General features: G+C 42.6%; 1 protein-coding gene across 1 annotated transcript; it reads right to left on the bottom strand.

Annotated features, from left to right (window-relative positions):
- Nucleotides 1-855: 855 nt before the first annotated feature.
- Nucleotides 856-6,236, bottom strand: LOC309326924 (vomeronasal type-2 receptor 26-like; the record flags this gene model as incomplete). Its single annotated transcript, XM_081835953.1, has 5 exons — nt 856-1,757; nt 2,928-3,054; nt 3,819-4,046; nt 4,760-5,611; nt 6,075-6,236. 5 exons carry the CDS (start codon nt 6,234-6,236, stop codon nt 856-858), a joined length of 2,271 nt encoding a protein of 756 aa, XP_081692079.1.
- Between the last annotated feature and the right edge of the window lie 13,315 nt (nt 6,237-19,551).

The following is a 19,551-nucleotide window of genomic DNA, read 5'->3' as shown; positions in this document are numbered from 1 at the left end:
GTGCCTCTCCACTACTGCAGAAAGAAGAGTTGAAACTGGTGAGGTTTCTAGCACTGGCATTATGCAGCTTTTGGCAAATGCTGGAGTTGTACCTGTTCACGCTGGCTTTTGACACTGCAGATGTCTATTTTTAGGACGCACCTTATCTTTATAATTCTGTTTTAAATGGTTTTTCATATTGTATATGATTGTGTTTTAATACTATTGTAGTGTTTTAATAGTTGTAACCAACCCTAGGACCTTAGGGTGAAGGGTGGGTTATGTAATAGTAGTAGTATTATCATTATATCTCCACCTCCATCTTTCAGCCTGGGCATTGAGGTCCTCCTCCAAGGGTCTTCTGCTGGTTCCCTCACTGTGAGAAGCAAAGTTAAAGGGAAGCAGGCAGAGGGACTTCTCGGTAGTGATGCCCTAAGTTAAGATGTCAAGGAGACAAAGAACTATACAATATAGGCAGCCCTGTATTGGGAAGGTTTTAATGTTTGATGTTTTACTATGTTTTTATATATATGCTGTAAGCTGCCCAGAGTGGCTAGAGAAACCCAGCCAGATGCGTAAGGTATATCACAAAATATTATTATTATTATTAGTAGTAGTAGTAGTAGTAATAGAAGAAGAAATAGGAATAATCAAGCACCCATGCTTGAATTCACATGAGATCCTTAGCAACAGCATTTCCAATGATACATTTAAGTAGTATTGTAATAAAGAGATGGATATATGGTTTCATTTTGTTATTCCTATAACTCGCCCCCTACTGTTCAGTTCAGGAGCAGAACTCAGAGCAACAAATAATGGTGTACTTCCAATAAACAGCAACTAAGAGAAAAGTAAAAAGATGAAGACAGAACTCTCTCATATTTTCCTTTGCATTATATGTTCTTTACTATTTAGGTCAGGCCTCAGCACAATGATGTAACATTTAGGGAAAAAGATGCAACCCAGTAAGCCAGCAGTGGAGCATAAGATGGAGAAGATCTCCACAGCCACCATGTATTTTCCTTTGGTGCTCAGATAGGTGGGAACAAAGGATAACCACACACTGCAAAACAGCAACATGCTGAAAGTGATGAACTTGGCTTCATTGAAACTGTCAGGTAACTTCCTGGCTAGAAAAGCCACAATGAAACTGATAATGGCTAGAGAGCCCATATAGCCCAAAACACAGTAAAACATGGTAGCTGAATTCTCATTACAAACTAGTATGATTTCCCCATAGAATGAATATGGGTCTGTATCTGGGAATGGAGGAGCGGTACTTAACCAAAGAGTACAAACACCAGCTTGAATAAAAGTGGAGAGAAGGATAATAGAATTTGCTGTTCTTTTGCCAACCCATTTCCTCATTTTGGCACCTGGTTTGGTTGCCATGAAGGCCAGAACCACAGTGATAGTCTTTGCCAATACAGAAGAGAGGGCCAAAGAGAAGATGATGCCAAAGGCCGTTTGTCGGAGAGGGCAGGTTGCCTTTCCAGGCTGTCCGATGAAGAGCAGGGAACAGAGGAAACAAAGGAGGAGGGAAACAAGAAGGATGTAGGTGAGGTTCCGGTTGTTAGCTTTTACTATTGGACTCTCCTTATGCTTCATAAAAATTCCAAGAACTAAAGCTGCGACAACAGAGAGAGAAATAGCCATAATAAATAAGATGATCCCCAAATCTTCATTGTAAGTAAGGTAGCTTATAATCCTTGGAATGCACTGAGTTTGGTTTTCATTGGCATACTGGTCTTCAGGACAATTGATGCAGCAATCCATGTCTTCAAAAATAAAAATTAAAGAAGAGGATGAGTGATTTTAATATTCTTAAATGCAGAACAACATCTGTCTGAGGAAGTCTTAAAACCTCATGAGAAGTTTTGTTCTTTTACAATGATAAAAAGTTGTACTGTGTTGTTTTAAAAATATTTATTTAAAACCTCAATATATTCATGCAGTTTACATTCTCCTAAGAAATAAATACTAGATATCTTTTGTTATGAAAATGGCTGGATATTTCAATATATATATATTTATTTTTGGGAGGGTCTAACATTTTCTAAATTAGTTAATTTTATAATTTGTTTTTAAGGGGAGGATGGGAAGGCTGCTATGGGAGTAAGCCGTGGTCAACAGAATGGCTGGGGCAGGTTTCAGTAGGGGAGTTTTATTGGGACATCTGATCACAGTGATCACAGGCAGGAGGAGTTGTCTGAGGGCCAGATCATGTCATTACCAAGGAGGTAGGTTTAGTCATTATCTGAAGAATATTCTTACCTCTGGGTCTGACCAGAAGGATGCATGTATTAACAAGGGTGTCTTATATGACCTTAAAGTGGCACTGTGCAATGCCAGGTCAATGATTCACAAGACCACTGCCATCCAGGGGTGGGCAATTGTCCCTTACCAGAGTGGTACATACTCTAGTTATCACCCACTTGAATTACTGCAATGCGCTCTGTGTGGGGCTACCTTTGAAGGTGACTCAGAAACTACAACTAATCCAGAATGCAGCAGCTAGACTGGTGACTGGGAGTGGAATCTACATTGGATCCCAATACATTTCCAAGCAATATTCAACATCTAAATGGCCTCGGGGCTATATACCCAAAGGAGTGTCTCCATCCTGGCTACTGAGGTTCAGTTTCATGGGCTTTCTTGTACGAAGTGAAGTTACAGGGAACCAGGCAGGGGGCCTTCCTGGTAGAGGCACCTCCCATGTGGAATGCCATCCCATCAGATGTTATGGAAATATTTGACTTTTAGAAGACACCTGGAGCCCTGCATAGTGAGGTTTCTCATGTTTGATTTTTTTTTGTATTTTTAATATTTTGAATGGAGCCACCCAGAGTGGCAGGGGCAACCCAGTCGGATGGGTGGCATATAAATAATCATTGTATTGTTATTGTTATTGTTATTGTTGTTGATTTTGCTATTATTCTGTCTCTCACCTTTCTTATTAGAGATCATCCCTTCTGGACACGGCACACAATCATAGCAGCAAAATTTTGCTCCTTCCTTCTTTTTCCTGTTGTAGCCAGGATAGCAGTTGTCATTACACACAGAAACTGGTAGTACCTGCACAGAAGCATGATGGATGTTCAGAAATAATACGAAGAGGGGGAGTTGTTTGTTTTTTAAGAATGGTAGGTTTGCAAATAGGAAAAGAAGGGAGCTTTAGTTCAACCAGTCTTATAGTTCTGTCCATCCACTGAAGCTATCGGTGTAGGACTGAGCTTCAGGAGGAAACCATAAGTGAGGGTGGTATGTGATTACATGTCTGAGCTATTTCTTTTTCTATATGGACATGATTTACCAATGAAATGAAATGACATTTATAAAGCCTAAACCTATTCAGAGCTGCTCTCCCCACACCCAGTTAAACATGATTAACTAAAATAATACTCCTGAGGACAACCCTTTAAACTGTATTGCTGCTCTTATGCCCAGAACATAGACATAACTAGCAAGGTGAAAAAGGCCCCTTGTAATTGAGAATGAGTTTAGGAAGCATGAAGAAATTTCAGTGGTCTTTTTTCAGTAAGTTGTACCAAAAACAATTGAATCTGCTTCACATGACATAACCTGGTTATACAGCAGCAATTCCATCAGCAATTTGCAGGGGTGTGTGTCTAAAGATATCCTGTTTATTGAAAAACTGAAAAAATCCAATAAGCTGGAAGATTCTTTGAAAAATGCAGGTAAAGATCAAAGAGATATCACTAGTCTATATTTCTTTACAAAGAAATGGGGTATCTTTAGAGTACCAGGCATATTTTAGTACCTAAAGAGGAGCCAGAATAATGAACTGGTCTGATGAACGTATTGTCATGATGTCTTACCTGATTAAAGCTTTGGTGCCAGACAATTTGGTCATCATGAATGGTTAACTCTTTGCCTCGAGGAGCCTGAGGATCTAGTGTTCCAACTTTTATTCTAACCACTGACGCATTCAGAAACATCATCCAATTTGTAACATCAAAGCCTGTTACTAATTCTCCATTGTCATCAAAACGTATTGTTTCTCCAACACTGTTATTGAACATGATGAGCTTTAGAAAGTGATGGATCTGTATTCAAAGAGAATCCAAAGAAAGTAAGAACTAGGTTTTGGAATGATTTCAGTGAGCTTCACAAAGGGCTATCATACTAACTTTTAATTCTGGACAGTATATGCTGTGATTCTATATTTGCATGGACAGGCAGAGTCCCCCCAGCCCCAGGTGACCCCTGAGCAGAATACTGCCTCAAGACAACATGCTATGGGATTAGAATTGGCCACAACTTTATTACATTTCAGATGTAGGGAGACCTGTGCTCAGGCATTGAGCGTTTATTCTTCCTAGCCCCCAGCCGGGGATCTGGGAGACATCAGGGTTATCCAGAATGTGTGAGGATTGGGCTGGCTCTGGAGAACATATGTTCAAGCAGAGAGCCCGCCCCCCGCTTCGCCTCCATTGGAGGAGAGAGCAATGACAACCTCTTGGCGTATGGCCAATGCCTCCCCTCAAGACCCCTTTAACGGGGAACTCTGGTATCACCGCCGTGGTCTCCTAGTTGTGTTCATTTGTCCCAATTTCAGCCTTCACTATTTTATAATGAAGCTAGCATTAATTACCCAAATGGATTCATAATCAAGAACAGCATAAAACAGAGAGAACACCGAAATATTTTGAGAGAATGGTTTTTTAAATCTTGGTTCATTAATGAGCTTGCCTAAAAGGAAGAGAGAGAGGGAGAGAGATAGAAAGAAAGAAAGATAGAAAGAAAGTGTTGTAATAACCTGCCATGGCTGCACGTTCTGAAACACCAATCTCCAATCTTCTAACAACCTTCTATGCTTCAGTCTCAATCTGTATAGGTCGTGCAAAGCATGTGCCATGGCATAGACAGCATTGTAGACACTGTAACTATGGCCAGTCATCTTCATTTCAAACAAAATCCCAGGAATGCTCTCCAGCTTCTCCTCCCCAGTGCATGTTTCCTTTTCATCTTCCTCCTGCTTCTTTAATGAACAGTTGAATGCCTGTTCCCAGAAGTCCTGGATAAATCCATCTCCTTTCACCGCAAAAGGCGTTATCTCCTTAATAAATTTTTGGAAGCCTGGTGGCTGATTTGAGTGAGCAGTGAAAGATATAGAACCATGGAAGGTTTGCATATCCCATGTCTTCTGAATGGTCACTGATGTGAAATCCCAGTGGGATGTAATAATCCACACTTTACCAAGAGGAGGCCATTCCATATAGGTTGCTAGAAAAAGAAATATCCTCACAATCTGAAAGGATGGAGGTTCTCCATATACAAAAAATATACTGGCTTTTTTCTCAAACATAACTTCATAATTTTTAAACTGCTTTAACATCAAGTCTACCATCCCCTCCACATAATCCCATTTTGGCATTCTTACTATGAAGGCATAACAGATTCCATTTTGAGCAAGCATTGGCATCATTGTCTGTAAAAACCTGTCACCTTTGTCATCATTCACAGCACCAACCCCAACCCATTTCCATCCAAAATGCTGAAGTAATCTCACAACTCCCATTTGCTGGTAGGATTCAGTTGGGACCATTTGGTACAGAAAAGGGAATAGCATTTTGAATCCTTTTAATGGCAAGAATGATCCATACGTGAGCTGAAAAAAAATGTATAAGAAATTTAGGGATTAATCCTTTCCCTTATGGAGTTGTACTGGATTGCATTTATCCAATTGTCATTCATGTATGTCAGCAAAAATGGTCATTTGGGTTTACAAATGCATGCAAAAGGAATTTCTGGAGTTTTGTATTTCTGGATCACAAGCCAGGCATTGGGCTGGAGTGGAACAAACTCAAGGAGAGTTCAGACTAATTCAGATTACTGAACTATTATTATCCAGAATAGAACTAGAGGGGCATGCCCAGCCCTAGCAGCTGACGAACAGTAATTGAGTAAACCTTTCAAAGTAACTGTGAGTCCACCTGCAGTTTTCATAATCAACTCAATTTAAACAATCTGCTTACCAAAATATCACTAGGAGAATGGTAAAAACTACATTCATAAGAGCAAGATAATATGTCATATGTGCACGCTTCATACCCTCATACACAAAGCTTTACCTGTGGAGTTTTGTGGGTTGCTGATATGAAAGCCATATTGACAGAGATCTCAGAGAAACATCCGCCAATGATAGCTATCAATTGGTTTTGCTTGTCACAACTGAAGTTGGGAACAAACTTCTTTTGTGTGGAAAGCAGGCTCAGCGTGGCCTTATAAGTCATTCTTGCAGTCAAGTAGCTATTGAGGATGCGGATACCCAGAGAGACGTTTGGCAAGATGTTGGGATTCTCATTGATCTCTTTGACAGCAAATGCTAAGGCCAGGATGTGCTGGTAGTTCTTAGGCACTGAACTGTAATAAAGGTGGCAACAGTTTAATAAAATCACCACCACTATAACAAAGATGCATTTGTACTCTTCAGCATTTTTTATCCAAATGTTTCCATGATGGTGGCAAACTTTAGAACCACTTTAGAAAATAATAGACTTAAAAATAATTGAGATCTGAAATAAGTTTTGTATACTGAAAGGGAGAGAAAACAGAAATTGTCTTACACTGGTTCATCAATCAAGATCTGTGTAGGCTGTTCCTTGAAATTGAGGCTATTATAGTTTAAGAAGACTTGGGAAACCATCTCCCCAATGATGAGATCACCCGGTTGGTAAAATTCATGAGGAATAGGGAGGGGATCATCATATATGCTGCAGTTAATGGAATATTTCTTGCATACAGCATGAGACAGAAGTACAAGCAGCAACACCACCAGAAGCATGTTCCTGTTGAAAAAATTTCACCTCCAAATCAACATTCTCATGTTTACATCTACAGCAGTATATGTAGCTATTTTCTTTTTACCTACAGAATGTATCTGATGGTATCTGTAAACCATCTCCTGGTTTTATATTCTATAATGGTTCTCTTTAATGAATATTTCCAAACATCATACTCTGTTCATCTCCTCACTTTTCCCCTGTGTGAATTAAAACCTTCATATGTTCCTGTTCAAGTAGAAATATCAAAGGTTGTCATTGGTGTACAAATAAAGTAAGTGTAACACTGAAGATTCTCCATGGGTTTGTCCAAAAGAATGTGAAATGCATTATTGTTAGGTAATGTTATGGTTCATAATGTGTTCATGTGCTTTTATTCATACCTAACCAAAGAGGTCAAGATTTGCGCAGAAAATATTTGGGAACTTGATTATTCAGTTGGCAAGGAGAAAGGATGAGCACAGGAATATTCCCACTATACTTTTTGGCACTTAAAATTGTGACAGAATCAGTTGATGAGAAACTTACTCTAACATGTATAGGGGAAATAATCATAAAAGAAAATGACAGAGCCCTGCCTATGCCTATATTCAGTGCTCAAGAATACAAGGTATTTATATGTTCTTTTCCAGATTCTGATTGTTGATCTTGCTGAAGACATCTGTCCCTCCATTGTTTAAGAGGATGGATGCCAGTAATTTTGACAATGATTGGTGTGATTAAAATCTCCCCTGTGTATTGATGTTCCTTGAAGTTGTGCCATGAATAACAAAAGTACTACGTGTATTTTTCTACCTGAACTGTACAGCTATATTTTCTTTTCTGAGGGGTAACAAATGGCCAGTGGCATTTAGCCAGAAAGTTGTACACTCCTTTTGTCCAGGACTAGAGTTAACTTCACACAAACAGACCATTCACTTACAGGCCAGGAAATCTAAGTTACAGGTAGGTAGCCGTGTTAGTCTGCCATAGTCGAAAATAAAAATAAAAATAAAATCCTTCCAGTAGGACCTTAGAGACCAACTAAGTTTGTTATTGGTATGAACTTTCATGTGCATGCACACTTCTTCAGATACGTATCTAAAGAAGTGTGCATGCACACGAAAGCTCATTCCATCTCCACTGTATCAAGCCGTTGGTCCCTTACCTTTCTGGCCACAGTGATCCATGCGATTGTCACCTCCAGTCTTGATTATTGTAACTTGCTCTATGCAGGGTGCCCTTGAAGGTGACCCAGAAACTCCAGCAGGTGCAGAATGCCGCAGCGAGGCTCCTTACGGGGACCTTGCCATGGGATCACATTCATTCAGTGCTTTATCAGCCGTACTGGTTCCTGGTGGAGTACAGGGTCAGGTTTCCGGTGCTGGTTTTGAGCTTTAAAGCCCTATGTGGCCTAGGACCCTCGTACTATGGGACCGCCTCTCCTGGTATGCCCTGCGGAGGACCTTAAGCTCCACAAAATAACAACACTTTGGAGGTCCTGAGCCGCAAGGTGGTTAGACTGGTTTCCACTAGGGCCAGGGTCTTTTCAGTACTTGCCCCGACTTGGTGGAATGCTGTGTCACAAGAGACCAGGGGCCTGCAGGATTTGACATCTTTCTGCAGGGCCTGCAAGACAAAGCTGGCCTTTGATTTGGACTCAGTCCAAATGTTTCCCTCCCCTTATGCTTTTGATTTATGGGCTACTAGTAAAATGAGGCTGCATTTTAAATTATATTTTAATCTGTATTTTAACGCATATTTTAATTAACTTTTTTTTCTATTACGTTTTATTGTAATTTTATTGGTGTTAGCCTCCCTGAGCCCATTTCTGGCCTGGGAGGGCGGGGTATACATAAAAATAATAAATTATTATTTATTATTATTATTACCAATAACAAAATTAATTGGTCTCTAAAGTGCTACAGGAAGGAATTTTTTTTATCTTGTTTCGACTATGGCAGACCAACATGGCTACCTATCTGTAACTAGAACTATGGAAGGCACCACATTGAGCTGCATGAAATAGAAGTCCATCAACCTGGTATCTGAAGAAGTGTGCGTGCACACGAAAGCTCATACCAATAACAAACTTAGTTGGTCTCCAAGGTCTCTAAGGTGCAACTGGAAGGATTTTTTTTATTTTGTTATGAAATCTAAGGTTCAATGTTATCATGATGGGAATATCTTTTTCTGTTAGATCACTTCAAATTCTTGCTTGTCCCATTTATTGTCATTACTACAATTTCTAAATTATTAACAGTATTCATTTATGTATGTTTGTTCATTTCTTCATCACATTTTATATACCACCTTTATCTTCCAAGGATCTCAACGTGGTGCACATAGTCCCCCCCCCCATTTAATCCTCAAAACAATCCTGTGAGGTGGGTTAGGCTAAGAGATGGTGACTTCTCCAAGGTCCCCCAGTGAGCTTCATGGCTGTGTAGGGATTCAAACCCTGCTAGTTCCTAGTCCAACACTCTAACCTTTACACCACACTGTGTGTCCATTGCATAACATCAGGAAGAAAGATTTTCAGTCCTAAATTTTGACTCTGTGTATGTTTCAACAAAGTTTCAATTCCTTGGGGTTTCACATAAATCATTCTATGCATTAACAAAATGAACACACATGGCTGCATGGGCCCAATTCAAAGTGCTAATTCTGACCTATATAGCCTTAGGACCACAATACCTCAAGGACCACCTATCTCTTTCTGAACCTACCTGGATCCTGTGATTGTCATCTGAGGCCCTTCTTCTTGTGCCACCTCCACAAAAGCTCTGCAGTGGTTCCTCATTTGTGGAATGCTCTTCCCAGGGTGGTTTGACTGATGCTTTCATTATACACCTTTAGTGTGCAATGAAAACATTATTCATCAAGCAGGTCTTGGACTGATTAACATCCTGTAGCCTTTTATATGTGTTTTTTGGAGGGGGTGAGGGTGGTGGGAAAGGAGGTTGTGTATCCATTATTGTTTTTATTATATGTATTGTGTTTTTATCTTGTTGTCAACTGCCCCGAGATCTACGAATGAAGGGTGGTATATAAATTTAATAAATGAATAATAAGTGTCAGGGAACTGACATCGGAGCGAGAGGTGGAGGCAAGGCTCCCGAGCGATGCAGGAGAGGGGACCAGCAGAGGGGAAGGAATTCAGAGCAACACCAGTAGAGAAGGGAGGGAGATGGAGGATTCGGAGAGGGGTCTCCAAGACTCTTCGCCCGAAACTAGTGAAGAGAGCACGGGCACACCTCTGCCCACTCCTTCCTTGCGCAGAAGAGTTCCGTGCAGGGAGAGTAGGCGGAGACTTGGCGTCAAACAACTTCTATGCTGGAAGAGGTTCAAGAAACGCCCACTGACGGATTCTGCAAGCGACTGAACGGCCACAGAGTGAAGGGCTGTCAGCCGAGGCATGGTTAGCCAGGCAATCTAGCCGAAAGTAACGGCAACTTACGCACAAGTAACCCCTTATAACCATTACAGCAATCCGTCAGTCTCTGACGTTACTTGTGCACAGGCAAGAGACCATGAGTCAGACCGGAGGTGCCGGCGCCGTGGAGCAAGCTGCAGGTGTGCAGAATCTGGTGGAGAGGAACCGAGATTTGGAACAACGTGTGGCTCTGCTGACGGCGCGGCTGGATGAAAGGCGAGTTCAGGATGCGCAGGTCAGACCCACCCCCGTGGCAAGGAAGGTGCCAGGACTGGTACACAAGTTTGGGGGGAAGCCCCAGGACTATAACGCATTCCGAACGGAAATAGAGTACGCTTTGGAACTGCAGCATGATGACTTTGCTGATGACGCAGAGAGGGTAGCATATATCATGGGGCATCTGCAGGATGGGGCACGTGAATGGGTCAGGCCCCTAATGGCTACGCAGAATGCTGCCTTGAAGGACCTTTGGAAGTTCCTTCAGGCTTTGGACGTGATGTATTCCAGCCGAGTGGAACAGAGTGTGACCAGACGGGAACTGATGGGGTGCAAGCAGGGGAACCTATCAGTTAGAGACTACTGGTCCCACTTTGCGATGTTAATACACCGGCTGGAGTGGGACCTAGATTCTCCACCTATACAAATGCTGTCTGAGGAGGGGTTGTCCCCAGCCGTGAAGGACGAGCTCTCCCGCGCACCCTGCCCGCAATCGATGGACGAATTGACCAAAGCTGTGCTTGCGATAGGAGTGAGACAGGAAGCGCGCGCTTTGGAGAAGCGGGAGGGGAGAGGAGAGCGTTGCCTTGACTACCGCATTCCTGAGATGCCAAGGCAGCCTTCCCACTCCGTTGAGCCAATGGAAATTGATGGAGCGCGTGTGCGCGAGGTTTCAAATGCCAGCGGAGGACGCAAGAGGGAGGGAAAGGATTGCAAAGGCACCAAGAAGTGTTTCCTCTGCCAACGGCCAGGACATTTTGCCAAGGCCTGTCCACAAAGAAAGGCTTGGCAAGGGATGGTGGGAACCGCTGGTGGGGAGGAGGAGGGGAAAGAGGAGAAGGTGCAGGGAAACGCCAACGCTTGGCTGCCAATCAACGGGCACAGCAGCCAGGCCAGCAACTAATTGAAGTGCCCCAACCAGACCCCCCCCAAGGCATCAATAGCCATAGAGGTGGTGCTAGAACTCCCAAATGGACACCCAGTCAAGGTGAAGGGACTGCTGGATTCAGGCAGCTCCTGCAATTTCTTCAGCAAGGACTTCGCTCTAGAGCACCAACTCCACCTACTGCCCCTGGATTTCCCCCTCCAAGTCACAACGATAGATGGCAGAGAACTGCTGGGAGGGGAGGTGACGCATCAAACCCCACCAATGAGAATGAGGGTTTCCAGGCACACAGAAACCATTGCCTTTCACATGGCCACACTGGCGGGACCCCCAATAATATTAGGCATGAGCTGGCTAGCACTACATGATCCAGTGGTGGCTTGGCATCAGCGGACGGTCACCTTTGGGTCAGCTCACTGTTTGGAACACTGTCTGGGGGGGGGGAAGCCAAGGCTGAGGGTGGCCAGAGTGGCTGGAATGATGGTGGAGCCGAGAGGAGAGGTGCCGCCACAGTACGCTGACCTGCAGGAGGTCTTCAGCGAGAGGGAGGTGGACAGGCTACCACCACATAGGCCCTTTGACTGCCAAATCAACTTACTCCCAAGGGCTCAGCTGCCGGTGGGTAAGCTGTATGCCATGTCGGACCGGGATATGCAGGAGTTGCGGGACATTATTGACAAGAACCTGAAAAGAGGTTTCATAAGAGAATCTAAGGCAGTGGGGGGCAGTCCGGTGTTCTTTGTGGACAAAAAGAACACTAATCAGCCCAGATTGGTCGTAGACTATAGGGCGTTAAACCTTGTATCAGAACCCGTGACCTTCCCAATGCCCAGAATTGAGGACATTTTAACACGGGTGAGGAAGGGGAAAATCTTCACCAAGCTGGACCTCAGAGGAGCGTACAATTTGATTAGGATGAGGGAGGGGGACGAATGGAAAACCACCATGTTCACCCCCCTGGGGGCCTTTGAGTACTTAGTCATGCCATTTGGATTACAGTCAGGCTCCGCCTGTTTTCAAGCCTTCATGCACCACGTGTTGGGTTCCCTGCTGTACAAGAACTGCATAGCGTTTCTGGACGACGAGTCTCTTCGTCTTGCGGTCTTTTCGTCTTGCGAAGCACAGCCATTAGCGGCTTAGTGGATTAGCGCTATTAGCGGCTTAGCGGCTTAGAAAAAGGGGAAAAAGGAAAAAAACTCGCAAGAACTCGCAAGACGTTTTCGTCTTGCGAAACAAGCCCATAGGGAAATTCGTCTTGCGAAGCACCTCAAAAACGAAAAACTCTTTCGTCTAGCGAGTTTTTCCGTCTTGCGAGGCATTAGTCTTGCGGGGCACCACTGTAATGGCAATTCGTATGAAAAGGGTCTTAAAGGATTTAATTCACCAAGATTTAGCTGGCTTTCTACCTGGTTGCCAGATGAAAGAAAACATACGAAACATAATTGATGTAATTGAATACCTGGAGGTCAGGAATGAAAAGCAAGCAACATTGACATTTTTAAATGCAGAGAAGGCCTTTGATAATGTATCATGGATCTTCATGAAGAAAAGAATAGAAATGATGAATTTCAGAGAGTCATTCCTTAGGGGAATTCACACAATTTATTCGGATGAGCAGGCTATGCTGAATGTGAACAATGTAATAACGGAAAGATGAAAAATAATGAAAGGGGCAAAACAGGAGTGTCCCCTGTTGCCACTACTGTTTATTTTAGCTTTAGAGACACTGGTGAGAAGCATAAGATCATTTGAAGGTATAACGTAAAAGGAATAAAAGTGGGGAGAAAAGCATATAAACTAAAAACATTTGCAGATGACCTTGTGATAACTGTGGAAGATCTGATGGTTAGAATAGAATAAAACTTTATTTGCGTCAGCCATTGGCCATAGCAACAGAAGAACATTGTGATATACACAAAACAAAATAAAAAGTCAATTATATAAAACAAAGTTTAGGGTCCTAAATCAGCAGTCCAATAGTGGACCTTATTCTGATTGCCCCAGCTAAAAACCTTGCAACCTTTGCTGTTACCTGCTCCTCTTGATCAGCCAGGAGAAAAGACACTGTGGCAGTGGTTGGGCGACCCGGAATGGACAATAAAAGAGGGGTGATAATCTCATTCCTCAGATCTTTATAGAGAGTGAAAGCCAGGAGGGCATGCACCACCAATTTGGTGCTGCCATCTGATTGTGTAATATGCTGGAATTGTCCCTCAAGTACAGCCGAGGGCAATACATTCAATCTTGCGAGGGTAAAAGTGTGTTTGTATTTTGGAATTGCTAGGTTATACAGGTAGGGAGCCAGAGAACTGAATAGGGAAGATGGAAAGTTGTTCTGATGCTCGCTATCATTTAGGCGTTGACAAATTAGACACTTTGCTTTACTAAAACCCACGGTGAGTAGGTGTTGTGGGGATGGTTAGTATACCAAGGGTCTTAGACAAGATTTCTGAACTGGGTCAAGTAGCAGGTTAAAGATCACTCCCCTTTGGCATCATTTGCCTTAAAGGTTGTGAAATTTGAGGCTTGGTGATCATATCCTTTAACAGATCACTTCCAATTCTTGCTTGTCCCGACAGCAAAATATTCCAACCTTTTCCTTATGCAATTCCCCTGTCTGGAACTTGACTATACCCCTGGCTGTAATTTGCCTTGTTTTCATCAGCTATGATGCTAAGCTCAAGTATTGCAACTTGAATAATAGCCATAAAGGGCTGTCACATGCAAGCTTGTTTTCTTCAGGGTAGGGCCTGAACCAATAGCTTCAAGTTAGAAGAAAGGAGATTCTGACAAAACATCTGGAATAACTTTCTCTTAATAAGAGCTGTTTGACAGTGGAACAGATTCCCAAGAGAGGTGGTGGACACTCCTCCCTTGAAGGTTTCTAAGTAAAGGTTGGATGATCATCTGTCATGTATGATTTAGTTGAAGTATGATTTAGCTGAGACTTCTGCATTGCAGACGTCTCTGCAATATGGGACGCGGGTGGTGCTGTGGTTAAAACCTCAGCACCTAGGACTTGCCGATCGCATGGTCAGTGGTTCGAATCCCCGCGGCGGGGTGCGCTCCCGTCGTTCGGTCCCAGCGCCTGCCAACCTAGCAGTTCGAAAGCACAATTAAGTGCATGTAGATAAATAGGGACCGCTTACTAGTGGGAAGGTAAACGGTGTTCCGTGTGCTGCGCTGGCTCGCCAGATGCAGCTTGTCACGCTGGCCATGTGACCTGGAAGTGTCTGCGGACAGCGCTGGCTCTCGGCCTATAGAGTGAGATGAGCGCACAACCCTAGAGTCTGGCAAGACTGGCCCGCACGGGCAGGGCTACCTTTACCTTTACCTTCTGCATTGCAGGGGACTATATGAGCCTTCCAACTCTACAATTCTATAAATATATGATTGTATGTAAAAGTATACAGTTTATAGGGCAAGGAGACAGCTATACAGAAACTTAAACTAGTTCCAGTGAAAGGTCATTGCTTTCTCTGCACACAAGGAATTTAGGGAATTTATGGTTTATCTGGCTATAAATCTGTTGGTCATTCCACTGTTAATTCATCACCCCATAAATGTTACACTGCTAACTCTCCAAGCATCACCTCTCCCAATATAAAGCGACCAAGACATCTAAGGTTCTTTTTAACGTGCCCCTCCACTGGAGGGTGGCAACACAAGTACGGGCCTTTTCTGTGGTGGCTCCCCATTTGTGGATTGCTCTCCTTAGGGAGTCTCTCCTGGCACCATCATTATATATCTTTAGTTACTAGGCAGAGGCGTAGGAAGGTCAGGTGGTACCCGGTGCAGAAAATTTCTTGTCACTCCCCCAACATTGTTTGTTTGTTTTTTGCCTGAACAAAATTGATTTTACCTAAAACTCTGCAGAAGCCTGCACCAGAGAATTGTAAAGTTGGAAGGGACCCCTGAGGGTCATCTAGCCAAACACCTGGGGCAATGCAAGGATCTCAATTAGACCACCCCTGACTGATGGCCATCTGTCTTCTGTTTTTCCCCTCCACCAGGACACACAACAACGGAGACTGGAGGTGGGGAAAAAGATAAATTTTGACAATGGGCCAGATTTGTCAGGCGCCTGCAGGAACAGCTTGAAGATTTTACACAGAAAGGAACCCCACACTGGTTTCCCCGCATGTTACATTACAGGCAGGGAGCCAGCTCAGACAGAGAGAAAGACATGGGGAAGGACAAAAGAGTACCAAAGTCCACTTAAAAAAAAAAAAAAAGTCTTGGGTCTAGGAATATTTTTCTGCAAAAGCATCAGACTGGTTGTCAAAAGTGTGAACTTCATTAATAGATCCTATTTAAAGGAATTGGTCAATTAGCCACAGAAATGCTTTGCTGATTTTTCTCATCATCTTTGAATTACACAAATGCTTTTGGGGGGTCCTAGCTTCATGCAGGGGAGACTGATGGGGAATAGTGGAGGGAGCCGGATCCTACTTTCATGCAGGGGAGGCTGGGGACAAAGGGGAGGTTGGCCTGTCAAGCGCTCAGGGCAGCGCTGAGTTGCTCCTCCTGGCACCATGTGTGGGCAAAACGAGGTGGCAGCGCTGCCATTGTCCCGCACACTCCACTTTCGGGTGCAGCAGAGGCTTTTTGGATGGGGATTGGACGCTGCAGGACAGGCAGCGGCCTTGGCAGGCTTCCCCAGCAGCCCAGAAAGTTGGCCTGAATTGAAATTTCAGCCTTCACGACATAGGAAAATGGCCAAGTAAACAGCTATTTTCATGGAGGTGGCTCAAGATATTAACTGATATACATGAAATTTCATCTATAGCTATATAATCCTTAGTGTAATAAGATAAGACCTTTAGAGTAGGCTTTTTTTAAAAAAAATAAATAAATTATGAACTGCCCTAGTAGGGCAGTAATTGTTCCTTTATAATTTGTCACCTTCCTCCATGATGGCACCCGGGGTGACCTGCCCACCCTGCCCACCCCTGGTACTAGGCAAAAGCTTTATAACCAGGCTTTGGGCCTTTGTCTGTGGCCTTTTAGAGTTGGGCAGGGTGTTTTTAATGTATTTCTTTTTTCTCTTGGTTTTATTATATCCATGGTTGGTTGTTTTTTTTTTTTTTTTGTATGTCTGTTTGTTTGCTTGTAAATCACTTAATGGAGACAAGACAGAGGTGATCTTAATCAGTTGGAAGGTAGAAGAGAAAATCTGCAGGCTCCCTTGTTAGAACAGCTCCACTGACTACCAGTCTGTTTTTGGGCACAATTCAAAGTGCTGGTTGTTACCTATAAAGCTATATGATAGACAATTCCTTTATTTGAGTCTTGATTTGTCTTCTACATCTCACAATGAACAACATTCCACACTAGAACTTTAAACAATTTTATGTTGATACCTGGTCTTAAATCAATCCCCTACTACTTTTTCTGGGACTTTTTTTTGGGGGGGGGTCACTGCTGGGTGATGACGTGGGAGTGATTACTTATCAACTAATTCTGGCTTGAATGCATTGTGTTAGATTGGAACATGTGATATTGAAAGTAACTTGACTAAGTGAGGTTGCAAACCTCTGCATTCTTATTTCAGCCTCATTAAGTAGAACTTTCTTCTAAGTACAGTAGGATTGAAATATTATTAATTAAAATTACAACCATGTGTTCTTAGAGTTTTATTTATTAAACCTTCAAATATCAACTTTCACCTAAATATAGGAGATAGGTGTCAGTGTTTTGGAGTGGAGGTTAATTACTGATGAAAAATTATATTCATCTTTGGTATGGGAGAATAGACAATACAGAAAATGAAGGCATGCAACCTGCCTAAGGTGGGTTGTGCCTGGTTGATGGCTACTGAAAAGCTTTTTAGCAGATTTGTTTCCTTGGAACCATTCCAGTTTTGCTTCAGGCCTGGTCATGGGACAGGAAAACTGCCTTGGTCACTCTGGTTAATAACATTTATCAGGAGAGAGATGCAGGGAGTTCCTTCCTGCTTGTTCTCCTTGATTTCCTAATGCATTTGATGCTGTTGAAACTTCAATTGGTCCAAACTGCAGCAGTCAGATAGCTGACTGGGAATTCCTTCAGACCTGAACTGGTTGCCAGTTTGTTTCTTTGCCCAATTCACGGTGTGCACATCAGCGTTTAAAGTCCTAAACTACACAGGACCCCGTTACTCATTCCCTACATACCATCTCTGGTACTGAAATTGCCATATGATACCCTCTTGTTAATTCCACCAACTTTTAAGTTTGGTGGCTGATAGCCTGGGTGAGGACATTCTATCTTTTCTCTCTTGTGTTTTAGGGTGGCTCTCTACTACTGCAGAAAGCCTGCTAGACAGATACAACAAGAGCTGAAATTGGTGTGGCCATTCTCTGTTGCAGCCCCTAAGTTGTGGAACTCCCTTTCCTCAGAGGGGTTTGTAGCACCTTCATTATACAGCTTTCAGTGAATGCTGGAGATGCACCTGTTCGCCCAGGCTTTTGACACTGCAGATGCGTATTTTTAGGAGCCACCTTATCTTTATAATTCTGTTTTAAATTGTTTTTCATATTGTATAGGATTGTGTTTTAATACTATTGTTGTCTTTTAATAGTTGTAACCAAACCTGGGACCCTAGGGTGAAGTGTGGGTTATGTAGTAGTAGTAGTATTATCATTATATCTCCACCCCCATCGTTCAGCCTGGACATTGAGGTCCTCCTCCGAGGGTCTTCAGCTGGTTCCCTCACTGTGAGAAGCAAAGTTAAAGGGAAGCAGGCAGAGGGACTTCTTGATAGTGGCACCCTACCTGTGGAATGCCCTATGTTAAGATGTCAAGGAGACAAAGAATTATACAATTTTTAGAAGACATCTGAAGGCAGCCCTGTATTGAGAAGGTTTTAATGTTTGATGTTTTACTATGTTTTTATATATATGCTGTAAGCTGCCCAGAGTGGCTAGGGAAACGCAGGCAGATGCGTGAGGTATATAACAAATTATTATTATTATTAGTAGTAGTAGTAGTAATAGTAATAGAAGAAATAGGAATAATCAAGCTCCCATGCTTGAATTCACATGAGATCCTTAGCAACAGCATTTCCAATGATACATTTAAGTAGTATTACAAGAAAGAGATGCATATATGTTTTCATTTTGTTTTTCTTAAAACTTGCTCCCTACTGTTCAGATCAGGAGCAGAACTCAGAGAAACTAATAATGGTGAACTTACAATAAAATGCATCTAAGAGAAGAAAAAAAAAAATGAAGACAGAACTCTTTCATCTTTTCCTTTGCATTATATGCTCTCTACTATTTAGGTCAGGCCTCAGCACAATGATGTAGCATTTAGGGAAAAAGATGCAACCCAGTAAGCCAGCAGTGGAGCATAAGATGGAGAAGATCTCCACAGCCACCATGTATTTTCCTTTGGTGCTTAGATAGGTGGGAACAAAAGATAACCACACACTACAAAACAGCAACATGCTGAAAGTGATGAACTTGGCTTCATTGAAACTGTCAGGTAACTTCCTGGCTAGAAAAGCCACAATGAAACTGATAATGGCTAGAAAGCCCATGTAGCCCAAAACACAGTAAAACATGGTAGCTGAATTCTCATTACAAACTAGTATGATTTCCCCATAGAATGAGTGTGGGTCTGTATCTGGGAATGGAGGAGCGGTACTTAACCAAAGAGTACAAACACCAGCTTGAATAAAAGTGGAGAGAAGGATAATAGAATTTGCTGTTCTTTTGCCAACCCATTTCCTCATTTTGGCACCTGGTTTGGTTGCCATGAAGGCCAGAACCACAGTGATAGTCTTTGCCAATACAGAAGAGAGGGCCAAAGAGAAGATGATGCCAAAGGCCGTTTGTCGGAGAGGGCAGGTTGCCTTTCCAGGCTGTCCGATGAAGAGCAGGGAACAGAGGAAACAAAGGAGGAGGGAAACAAGAAGGATGTAGGTGAGGTTCCGGTTGTTAGCTTTTACTATTGGACTCTCCTTGTTCTTCATAAAAATTCCAAGAACTAAAGCTGCGACAACAGAGAGAGAAATAGCCATAATAAATAAGATGATCCCCAAATCTTCATTGTAAGTAAGGTAGCTAATAATCCTTGGAATGCACTGAGTTTGGTTTTCATTGGCATACTGTTCTTCTGGACAATTTATGCAGGCATCCATATCTTCAAAAATAAAAAATTAAAGAACAGGAAGAGGGATTTTAATATTCCTAAATGCAGAACAACATCTATCTAAGAAGCCTTAAAACCTCATGAGAGGTTTTGTTCTTTTACAATGATAAAAA

The sequence above is a fragment of the Podarcis erhardii genome (assembly GCF_964252035.2).
Source record: "Podarcis erhardii genome assembly, chromosome: 13".
NCBI classification, from domain to species: Eukaryota; Metazoa; Chordata; class Lepidosauria; order Squamata; family Lacertidae; genus Podarcis; species Podarcis erhardii.
The sequence above is the reverse complement of the archived record's forward strand: the minus strand, read 5'-3'. Positions and strand labels throughout refer to the sequence as shown.